We start from the raw sequence: 11,377 nt of genomic DNA on the forward strand, positions 1-11,377 counted from the left end.
TGATAGTAATAGTCATAGACACAGAAGAAATGATGTGTCATGCTGCATTTCTTTAACATTATATCACGTTAGTCTCAGTAACTGGTTCATGTGATCCTAGACATTTCACCTGATTGATATATACATGAAGCGGAAAACCTTCATAAGCGGTTTGGATTTTACAGACACGCTTCGTTTAGTGTGAAATTCCTGCTGCATAAAGACATGATTGTCACCAACACAAGGGACCAGTTTAAATGAATGTGCACAATGGTGCAGATGAAATCTTTTCTTTTTTTCTTTTGAAAAAAGCTTTGTTATTGATTATTGTTAATTGTTTTTTAATAGTGTAAAACATTTAATCTGTTGTTTTTTATTAATGAACATCAAAAAAACTGAGCAGTAATATAATGTTGAGTGACTGAGGGAATTTTTTCTTCATTGACCACATCAGTTAAAGTTAAATTTAGAACTAAGTAAATACAAAGCTGGAATGTAAAAAAATCACATTAACAAATTGTAGACATTCATGTGATTTTACTATTTCTTCATCATAGACCAGAAAATCGCCAGCGTGTAGAGGATGATTTGATGTTAATGACTTCACAGAGGCTGTGGTGGATCCATTACTGTATGTAATAGTAGTAGTACTGTAGCTCCATTATGAGCAGCATAACCAGCTCTACTGAGTTTGTTGTGAGGCTGCTGGTCCAGTAGCTTGTGTTTGAACTTTTCAAGCCCTTTGACCTCATGGCCTCTGTTGTTGTACAGTAGATGCTACTATGATGCCTCCACCAGGTGAAAGCCTCCGTTCTCCTCCCTCAGCCTTTCTCTCTTCCTGGCCTGGACCAGACTGTAGACCACAGCTCCCAGTGTGTTCCTGTTGAGAGTGAAGCCTCGCCCTCCTCCACGCTCAATGAAGCTGGACCGCTCCTCCCGACTGCTCACGAAGTAAGTACGGAGCTGAAACAACAGGACAGCGGTCTCTGATGAGTTGTAGTGGAAAAATGTTTTTACTTTTGTAACATGTGCTGATGCTGATATGCTGTTCTCCAGGCAGAACCTCATTGGCTGTAGCAGAACAATAAAATGTAGACAGACAAAGGGGTGTGGACTCAGGGTTCCTCGAAAGATGTTCTATTAGTACAAATATCTAGCACAGATTGGTGACGGCAGTGGCTCAACAGCTAGAGCTGTCGCCCACCAATCACAGGATTGGTAGTTCAACTTTTTCCAAGCCAAAGTGTCCTCGGGCAAGACAGCCCGTGATGTGTGAATGTGTAATTTAGACGCAATGTTAAAGCACTTTGAGGACAATGAGGTAGGAAAGCGCTGAACAAGAGCAGAGAATTTAACATTCACATTCATTAGAAAAAGCTTGTTGTTGTAAATTCCTACCTGGATGTTTCCTGGACTTGGCCATCACATTGAAGCTAACACAACTCTTAAGCAACTTCTTAGTTAACTATCTTAATTATCTGGTCAACCAAACTTTTTTTATTGTAGCTTTTACATAGTTCTGTAATATTTAAGGGAAATAAAATTGGCTCATGAAATAATTGTTCCTGCTCTTCATTTGTTATTATAACATTTCAAAAGGTTCTCTAATAAAACAATGCATTTATTCATGTGTCACCTTCCCGTGGCGTTCACTGATGCCTTTGACATAAATGTTCCCTCTCAGCTGCCGTAGAAAGCCGCGCTCAACTAGGATGCAGCTGGTGGACTCTGGGATCTGACGGGGAGAAGCAGGGAGGTAAAACAGCCTGATGACACTCAGACCCTTCCTCAAACACCAACCCCTTACCTGGATCTTTCCACTGACCCCTGTGCTCTCCATCCTGCTCGCCATGTTCACCGTCGTCCCCCAGATGTCGTACTGAGGTTTGGTGGAACCAATCACACCGGCCACCACTGGACCATGAGCGATACCTGAAAATGATATCATGAGGCATTTCACGAATATACAACACGCTCATCCGAGAACAATTCATACACAAACAAATCAAATCGACCTTTCAAAATATAAAAACGTAAAGGTTAAAGACTTAGTACCAACGCGGAGCTGGAAGTTGTTTCCTGTTTGGATGTTGATGTGTTTGAGTGTTTCCTGCATGGCCAGGGCAAACAGAACCAACTCACTGAGATGATGCCAGTTGTCCTCACAGTCCTGAGCACACAAACAAAACCAGAACACACACTGACACATCTTTCTGTTTACTTTAGCTCAACAAACAGGCCACAGCTTTTGAAACCTTCACTGACCTGTCTGTCGGGAGACAGACCTGAAGCTGCCATGTACGAACTCCCAATGGTTTTAATTTTCTCCACCTCCTGAAAGTAACACTCATCCAGCAGCTGCACAAAGAGTAAGATCATTTAATAATTAATAACTCACCTTCAATGAGAAAACAAGTAAATCTAAACCCTTTCAAAAGGATTCATTAGAAGTTTTTCCATCCGTCACTTATGCAGGGCTGGGTCAAGGGGGCAGCAGTCTAAGTAAAGAGCCCCAACACGTCCTCCAGCTGTCTGGGGAAGCGAGGCGTGCAGGAATCCTTCTCCTACCAGGTCCAGTGCTAGGTCCATTGTTCCATGACTGGGGACAACACCGAGGTACAAGGTACAAGGTTCTGCTATCAGCCCAACTCCGTTCTTCAGTAGACTTTTACAAAAATCTCTGTATAGTAGGAACAAACTCTCTGTTTCCTCTTTGTAAAAAGAGGACACTTAGCTTCTCCCTGAAATGCCACCTTATTGTGGGGGAGGGGTTTGTGTGCCCGTATGACTCCAGAATGCCCCTGATAGGGTCCCACGACAAACAGGTCTCTGGAGCCAGGCCTGGTGTTGGGGCTCACCTGCCAGCACCTGGAGGCTGGGTTCATGGCGCTAACCAGACTCAGCCCAAATGGACAACATGGGCTTCCCACCACCTGCAAGCAGAGCTATAGAGGCCAGTGTTACCTAGAGAGAGTCAGGCTCGCCTCCAGGCCTCGTTCAGCCTCTGAAACCTAACTTTTTGAGAGGGGCTGGACTTTCCTCTACTCTGGTGTTCCATGTGGTGAAAGGTGGATTGGTGACAACTCCTCAGATTAGTGTTGAGGTTTTACAGGGGGGAGCTGTTGCCATGCTTCTTCATATTGAGGATAGGGCTCTCACAATCGGTTGAGTGCCCAGCCTTTTTGAGGTCTCTGGAGGGGGGTGCTGTAGGGTACTCCGCATGGGGACTCCATTTTTCTACTGAGGGACATCAACACTCTTGTGGGATACAACAGTGATACCTGGAGAGGTGTAATTAGGAGAAATGGGCTTGGGTGGTGATTTTTGGCCGCTGGTCACAGTTTATGTTTAACAAGTGTCCACAAGTGCATTTGGCACTGCAACGTCCTGGGCTGCAGGTCAATGATTGATTTTGAAGTGGTGTCATCAGATTTACAAGCACGTCTTAGGGTAGAGGGATGGGTTTAGCTGTCAACTTACCAGAGAACATGAGACTGAACATAAAATGAGGGAACATCTGACTGAACCCGCTGTCAAAGGGCTCTTAAAATCCCAAGGAAGATTGGACACATTGATTCAGAGTGGACCATGTATTCCACTGCCATTGTTGATGCAACTGGTCACAGCCGTGGCCTTAAGGTTTTTGTTTTCTTTCGTGCAGCCGTCCCTGAACCTGGTGGTGGACGCTATAACCCCATCCCTGTAAAGGATGCCGACAAGCTGAAGCAGGAGTCCTAACAAGCTTGGGTGCCACATGGGGAAGCTAATGGTAACCGCCGATCAAGCATGCTGCAGCCAGGCAGGAGGTAAAAACTCGGGTTTCATATAGTTCAGGATACCAGGAAGCCTCAGCGAACTCTTTGGTGCCTCAGGAAAGGAACAGTCCTTCACCAACACTGCTTACAGTGGAGGTGGGGAGCTGTTTACCTCCACTGGAGGAGGGAATTATTTGAGGTCACCTTCTGTTGGGAAGCAACTAGCACAACATGCTCAATCACCAGTATCACATTTAGAGTCTTGACTTTTGGGTTGAAATGTTTGAACACAATGTGTTCATCACCCAAGAAATATTAGCACATTAGCACAAGCATCATCATTGTCATATCTGTTTCTGTTTGTATGACACATTATCATGACCTCGTCAAAGTCGGTGATGATGTGGTTGAGGAGGCGAAGGCATTCAACATGCTGATGAACCAGCTCCTGTTGCTCATAGAAGTCAGAGAAACCTGGCAAGGAGGCAAAGAGGACGCCAACGCGCTCGTATGACTGCGAGTACAGCTCCTGAAAAACAAATTAGCTGTGTTCATGGCTGGAAGGACCACGGTGGGTTTACTTTAACACCAAATGGAATTAATTGCACCTCATTGTCGCGCTCTCGCTCCAGGAAATGCTGTGCGACGTGAGCCGGCAGGATGTTGAGCAGCAGACACTCGTTGTGCTCCCTCAGCTCCTTCATGTCCTCCACCTCCTTTCTGGCTTGGAGACGCCACAGGAAGTCTAGGCGGGCTGTTGCCTCCAGCTACCAACAAAGAAGAAGGTGGAAGCATGACAATCAAATGATGCTCAACACACACAGGTTGCTGACATCTGCGCTAGAACCCACCTGTCTGCTGTTATAGAGGACAGCAATTACAAACATCACCATGAGAACAACACAAACTCCCTTCCTGCACAAGTGATGCGACCTGGGAGACAAAGAGAGACACGTGAGGAAGATGAAGAGCAGTCAGCTGGAAGCCATTCCCTTACTAAGGTCACCTGTATGTCTCTATGAGGTAGGTGTAGAGGGCAGCAGCTAATAGGAGCACAGCCAGCTTCAACATGCAACTCAGCCTGAGGAACACCACGCAGGTAACCATGGCAACCACGCCACTCAGCACCATGTACTGTGAACGAGATGGGATGGGTGACTTAATGTGCTGACCACATGCAGATGCTGGTTGTGTGTTGAACTGTATTTGTGCGTGGTCACCTCCGGGTGTGTACAGATGTTGGTGGAGGTGGGCGGAGTTTCTGAAGGATCACACCACACCTGGACAATCAAACAAAAACAACAACAATACCGCCAGAGACGGTGAAATTTTAGCGGCGTGTTGCCTCTGTTTGTGTTACTGACTTTATAGTGAAGACTTACAATGTCTGAGGAGGCGACTGTGAAGTTGACGGTGATGGCAGTAAGCGTGAGGAGCGTCCGAGCACTCTTGGTCTCATGGATCCAACAACAGAGAGACTGAAGAGCAGCTGGACAGCACTTGAACTCCTCAGCCAGGCTCAATGTGAGGAGCAGGGAGTAAACGCTGCCACTGATAACAAACTGGACGATCATGGGACACAACCTGGAGAGACAGAAAACATCAAGACTGATATATTACAAATGTGAACAAAAAGTTCTTTAAATGCATTTTGATATTTCAACCATCATTTGAAAATGAAAGGTCTGCTTCATGAGGCTGGGAGGTTTAAGGGAGGTGAACCCAGTGATGTACCTGGGAGCGGGGATCAGCACTTGGACAGTCATCAGCAGCAGCAGCAGGATAAAGGAACACATCATGTTGGACTTGAAGAGTTCATCTCTCATTTGGGAGTACTGAGACAAAACAGCACCAGTCAGCAATGTCACAGCTGCACGTGCTCCGTTCTGTCAGCGAGTCACAGCATTACCTTTCCCTCCATATGTGAGTCCTTGAACACCTGAGTGAAGGAGGTGATGTGCTCCTTTCTCATTCGCTCACTGCTTCGTACTTCCATGGCCTCTCGAATCCTCTTGTTGACTTCCCGCGAGCCGGACCGCTGAGCTGAGAGCTGGTTGGGCAGTTGAGTGAGCGAGCCATTGGTGAAGGTGGCGAGGATCTATGTAGAGAACACAGAAGGTCAAAGGTCAGTCACTAACTGGGAGACAGCCAGAGGTCATAATTAGGAAGGGTCAGTTCATCCTCACAAAGTTCATGCCCAGGACGTCTCCAAAGGGCAGCTCTGCGCTCCAGGTGGTCATCTCGTCATAGCTGGGTCGTCTGGCTTTAGGGGGCTCGGCCTCCTCCTTCAGCACGGGCCGGATCAGGAACGTGTCAATGTTGTGTTTGCGTAGGAACTCGCTGCGTTCCTGGCCGTGTCCCACCTCTGTCTCGTAAATCCCACCAAGACAGTCCAGAGTTGCCCGAGAGATATGGATCCGCCTGAGACAAGACACGGGTTCTGTTTATGTTAATGAAGTGAGGAGGCAGACTTCACCTGCCTCCACGCAGCTGAATACCAGCCTGACCACACACACACTCAGGATCCCCCTGGTCACCTCAGCCGTCATCTCGTCCCTCTACACACACCCAACCATTAGCTGATTAAATGTAGTGAACCTGCTCATGATCAACAGTAATTCCTCCAAATTCCTCTATAAAGTTTGCTGTAGTGTAACCGCTGACTATTACCCTGGCGTTCCTGCAGCTTCCAGACTGTTAGCGATGTCCACGTCCCAGCTCCAGATGTCAAACTGCCACTTCTGGACCCCCAACACACCACAAAGCACGGACCCAGAGTGGACCCCGATCCTCATGTCGAGCTCTTGCTGCAGTTCCCGACGAACATACCTGCAACACACATACACAGATTAGTGCTAGGCCTCCTGGAAACACTTCAAATTGTGTGTGTCATCTTTTGTGTTCACCGTATGGTGTTGATCATACTCAGGCCCATTTCGACGCAGCAGCGAGCGTGTGCCCTCTGAGGCTCTGGGACCCCAGACACACAGTAATAACAGTCGCCCAGGATCTTAATACGCAGACACTGATGCTCCTGAACACAGGGACAAATGGTGAAGCCTTAAGCTTCCATCTAAACTCATCCATTTATACAGTAGTTATACAGAACTAGGACGTGTGTAATCTCACCTCTGACAGCTTATCAAACCGACCAAAGAGTTCATTGAGAGTCTTGACTAGTTCCTGAGCCGACAGAATCAGTGAGAGGGAAGTGAAGCCGATGATGTCTGCGAACAGGATGCTGTTAGGAAGAGAGACGTGTTGAAAGTGATCTGTGATTTGTACATTCTAGTCTCTGCCCTCACTGCTTGTCTGACCTGACATCTTTGTAGTGGTGAATGTAGATCTTGTGGAACTGCTGAGGCAGCAGGTATTCGTCCATGACGGCCATGTCAGAGATCATCTCCAGAACCAGGAAGCGTGGGAGGATGGACATCAAGAGACGCTCCTGGGTGACAAATGGGCAGCGATTTCAGATATGGGACACGACAGGTAGACAGCCTGGAGGCCTGAAGACGTGAGACTGGGCCAGACTCACGCTACCTGTCTCTGGTTCTCTCTCTCCAGCCGGGCACGTCCTTCTATGCAACGCCTGGTCTCCAGAAAGGCCTGTCTCTGGGTCCGATCTGACAGGTAGTGGATGAACAGGCCTGCTGTGTTCATGGCCAGGTACAGCAAGGCCTTGGACAAGACCTGCACAGGCGAGAGGTGACAATACACTTACTGTACACGGGTTAAATTAAGGAGCAGCATTCGAATTCTTAGGCTCTAGTTGCACAACCTTTTGAAGGAAGGTGTGGTCGCCATAGTGACAGCAGACGTCCACCAGCAGGTGCAGCGTGGACGTGGTTGTGCCAGCGATGATGGACCAGAGCAGCGGGAGCGGCAGCAGCGTGTAGGTGGAGAACAGGGTGAAGAAAACGTACCAGGTGTGATCGCTCTCAGCCCAACTGAAGACGCCCACCAACACCTGGACGGTCTGAGACACCCAGCTCAGCAGCGACAGGTACCTGGCGTTTACCACAAATGATTATTTATGTATTTATGTTTACATTACATTACATTACATTACACCACCTTACCTCAGCCACTTTGGTGACAACATCACCTCCCTCCTGGTCAGAGCCAGCAGGCAGATGGCTGCCCACAGGACCACGAACAGCCCAGTGAGCCAGTCACAGGCGACACCGCCGCGGCCCGGAGGCCACGTCAGCAGAGAGATGAGGAGGCGGGTCAAGATGTCGATGACGCTGGTGACAACCAGAGAGGTTCGTCTCTGACCGGAGGAAAACTCCTGGTACAGCTGCTCCAAGTCCGATGACCTGACGTTTGAAAATGATAAAAGATGTTTGATGACGTTTACTGTACGTGTGTGTATGAACAAGCCGCTACAGAAAGAAAACTTGTGTGGTTAATGCTTAGTCAAGTTATTCTTATTGTGAATTGAAGTTTTAATGTCTCTTCACCTGAAGGTGTGCTGCAGTGTGGGAATGAAGACGCCTCGAACCGTTGAGCCGCAGGACACGAAGAAGTCTCCGTCGCTGAGCGAGTGCTGCTTCCTGCGGGCAGTCATGCGCGGTGTCAGCGGGTGGACACGGGCTGCGGACGAGCGCCGCTTCTGCCACAGGGCACGAGACGCTTTGTTACGGATTTGCCTGCACAAGAAGAAACAGCTGTAGGAAGGCTGCGTATTGTTGCAATAAACATGTTCCTCATTTATCCTATACCTTTATCTTACTTACTTATCCTTTATCTTACTGACATGATAATAGTTAATGTGTTATTCAAGCAAGGAGCCGTTGGTCACCTGTTTATGTCTGTGATGTAGGCGTCGGTGACGATGATGCGGTGCCTCCCTCTCTCCAGGCCTCCAGCTAGCCTCAGCGAGTACAGGTTGTGCTGGTCGATGATGTTCCTGACGGCGTTCTGCCACAGCAGCTGCTTCCTGCGCAGGCCGGGGCCGGGGCCCACGTTGGCGCTGAAGGTGATGTCACTCGCCTGCCGCACAGCTGTGCAGGCCCCGTTCTCCAGCGCGCCACAGTCGTCGTGGCCAGTGGCTACCGGGGCGGTGAGACGCTCCATCTCTGCCATCTGCTCACAGAGAGAAGCTCTCAGCGGCGTCTGACTCTGGCCTGAGAGCTTCATAGACAGCGAGCTGTTATATCCAGAGGGGCCAACCAGAGCTAGTGGTGAACAATACTGTAAAACTATGAGACACGTGCTCGTGGCCTTAAAGGCTTAAAAGAAGCATCAAACCAGATACTAAACCACCCAGAGCTGCTGGTGAGAGGAGCAGCTACAGTATGAGCCTCTCGAACCCGGCAGGGAGTCACTCTGAGACAGGATGTATGATCCAAGCAAACCTCCCATCCCACCGATCAGAACACACCAGGGGGTCACTACATAAATCTCACGCTTCTGTTCAGCTGATCAGACTGATCAGCCAGTTTGTGACTGCTGGACAGAACACGTGTTGCGGTCCAGGTCACGTCCGGGTTTCAGGGCTAATCCCGTAAGACTACAGCAGTGACCTACTAGCTCCAGGTGTAACTGACTGCTGATAGCACAGGAGACGCAGAGATGTTCAGAAACAAACTCCTTCCGTAAATGGAGCTTCATATCAGTGCGCTGAGTGACTTGTTGGGTTTTCTGTACAGTGGTAAGGTCGTGTCATTGACGTAACTTTTCAGGATGAAATAGTTTTTACTCCTGAGAATCTTCCATGAAGCTAATGAGGTGACCAATTGGTGGGAGCGTGTTCCAGACACAAATATCTATCAAACTACTTCATTTCTGCTGTGAGTACTGTACCTACCCAAGTCCAGATGAAGCCTGTGACACCAGGTTCATGCCTCTTTGGTTGCAGAGGTCAAGAGTCAGTCCCCGCTCCTCTCTCCTTGGTTTCCTCTCTGTCTTTTTCTGTTTTGTTTAGTCGGTTTTTCATCACATGAATTGTTAGCAGCAGTTTCTTTATTGCTTTTTTGTTTTCCTTTGCATCAGGCTGGATTTTACTGTCCAGGGTGATTCCTCGTCTATCTCTTCCCACATTAATCCTACTCCCTTTTGTTTTCATTCACATTCTTTCTAGTCTCTTCAAGGTGTAGAAGCATCCAGTGTCCAGTTAAATGACTGTCGATGATGAAATGCTCCATAAAAAACACTTTAAAGCTTGTGGTATTTCAGCTGTTAACGTCTGAAACTTCATTCGTCCTTCTTGTGTCGTGCTGTGACCAAACCTGCAAATAAGATTTTGATTCTAAACAATTATAGCTTAAAAGGCTAACACGAAAGACTGGGGACAACTTACAGTGGGTGGCTTCAGGCTGACTGAAGTTTCTCCAAAATCTTCAACAACAGAATCAAATCAAACAGCAAAGAAGACGCACGGATGGTAAACAGTAGCAAACCCAGAGCAAGGTTAGATAGGAGGAAGAGGAGCTTTGTGTAATCAGCTGATGCTGACCAGCATATGTCTGAGCACAGTAATCCCAGCAGGGATGCCCTGAAACAGAGACAAACGGCCACTCATTACTGGGACAGATTAGCTGCGTCTGTGTGGTCAGGTGCATGATGGGATTGGCCAAGGTCCAACCAGGTCAGGTTTAGTTTGTTGTTTGTAGAAACCTGGCACCTTGCGAATGAAGTGCTCGGTTTATACAGCAGAAGATACAGGAGAAACAGTGTACAAAGACGGGAGCAACATATTTTATAAGACAGCACCGCATGGAGAAGAACTCTCCATGATGATCTAAGAAAAGAATTGTTGCTCTACATGGGCTGCAGAACGGTGGAAAACACCACAGAGATGATTGACAGGACAGATTCCACTCAGAACGCACAGAAGTTTCACAGGACAGGTTCCAATCAGACCACACGGATGTTTACCAGGACAGGTTTTGACTCAGAAAATACAGATGTTTAACAGGACAGGTTCTGCTCAGACCACACAGATGTTTACCAGGACAGGTTCCATCAGACCACATACAGTAGCTGTTTAACAGGACAGATTCAACTCAGACAACACATCTTAACACTCAAACATCCAGCACTCCGTGATGTCATCATGGGGAGGAGGACTCAAGTGGAACCTGTGAAGCGCTGGTGAACTGATGGAAGAAAAAGAGGACACACTGACACTGTGGGCTCAATTTGGTCATTTTCACTTAGGGGTGGACTCACTGCTGAGTCCCAGCTTTACATTGGTGCAAAGTGCTCATGTCTGTAAGATACTGTAGATCAGCAGTGTTCCACACAAGTGGAAGCATGTTGTAATCTTTTCAGTCCAGTAGAACATGAACATATAAGAAACACAGAGACTGGACCACATCACACAGTCATCTCTACTTCATGTGACTCTGCTGCTGCTTAGAAGATGATGATGGATTCGTCGCCCTCCCCTTGTTATGAATCTGACCTTAAAGGGAGTCTGAGGCAACAAGAAGCCAGTCGTCAGGTGACTGAGTGTGACTGAAGCTGTAGTCATGAGGTACAGAGAGCGATCTGTGACAGAACCACGTGTCCATGTGTCCAGACACACATGGTGTCATCACCCGCTGCGGTTATTTTAGGATTATTTATTTTTTGGATTACCCTTTTGTATAGAATTAAAGCACAATGTTTAATTAAAATGTGCATAAAAAAGC

General features: G+C 47.7%; 1 protein-coding gene and 1 long non-coding RNA gene across 7 annotated transcripts; one reads left to right on the top strand and one right to left on the bottom strand.

Annotated features, from left to right (window-relative positions):
- Positions 1-28: 28 nt before the first annotated feature.
- si:ch211-132f19.7 (adenylate cyclase type 8) lies at positions 29-9,690 on the bottom strand. Of its 2 annotated transcripts, XM_029142336.3 has the most exons (24): positions 9,550-9,690; positions 8,542-8,825; positions 8,201-8,389; positions 7,817-8,056; positions 7,516-7,744; positions 7,278-7,427; positions 7,052-7,182; positions 6,864-6,975; positions 6,641-6,768; positions 6,405-6,563; positions 5,921-6,155; positions 5,644-5,832; positions 5,469-5,569; positions 5,117-5,318; positions 4,955-5,014; positions 4,741-4,868; positions 4,586-4,667; positions 4,343-4,501; positions 4,117-4,263; positions 2,245-2,337; positions 2,035-2,149; positions 1,787-1,911; positions 1,616-1,714; positions 30-942 (listed from the first exon to the last, which is right to left on the bottom strand). In XM_029142336.3, the coding sequence occupies exons 2-24, from the start codon at positions 8,823-8,825 to the stop codon at positions 760-762; spliced, it is 3,540 nt and encodes a 1,179-aa protein (XP_028998169.1). In that variant the 5' UTR covers positions 9,550-9,690; the 3' UTR covers positions 30-759. The 2 variants fall into 2 exon arrangements, with proteins under 2 accessions (XP_055360732.1, XP_028998169.1); XM_055504757.1 differs by having other exon boundaries at positions 29-942; positions 4,955-5,318.
- On the top strand, positions 2,227-8,701 carry LOC114850576 (uncharacterized). 5 transcript variants are annotated; one of them, XR_003784858.3, is made up of 8 exons: positions 2,227-2,348; positions 2,455-2,602; positions 3,641-7,226; positions 7,302-7,442; positions 7,564-7,740; positions 7,858-8,002; positions 8,207-8,409; positions 8,563-8,701. It is a non-coding gene; the product is annotated as an uncharacterized LOC114850576 (long non-coding RNA). The 5 variants fall into 5 exon arrangements; XR_003784862.3 differs by lacking the exon at positions 8,563-8,701 and having other exon boundaries at positions 7,822-8,002; positions 8,207-8,345; XR_003784860.3 differs by lacking the exon at positions 8,563-8,701 and having other exon boundaries at positions 7,567-7,740; positions 8,207-8,345.
- Positions 9,691-11,377: the final 1,687 nt, after the last annotated feature.

This window comes from Betta splendens, chromosome 2 (genome assembly GCF_900634795.4).
Source record: "Betta splendens chromosome 2, fBetSpl5.4, whole genome shotgun sequence".
In the NCBI taxonomy this organism is placed as follows: Eukaryota; Metazoa; Chordata; class Actinopteri; order Anabantiformes; family Osphronemidae; genus Betta; species Betta splendens.

Bases quoted from the DNA above. Each gene is read 5' to 3' on its own strand.
- si:ch211-132f19.7 (XM_055504757.1), bottom strand. From the start codon at position 8,825: ATGGCAGAGATGGAGCGTCTCACCGCCCCGGTAGCCACTGGCCACGAC. The intron at 5,570-5,643 runs GTAATGCTGTGA...GTTTTGTCTCAG, and splicing joins ACTCACATATGGAGGGAAAG to TACTCCCAAATGAGAGATGA. The intron at 1,912-2,034 runs GTACTAAGTCTT...TATCATTTTCAG, and splicing joins CAACTTCCAGCTCCGCGTTG to GTATCGCTCATGGTCCAGTG.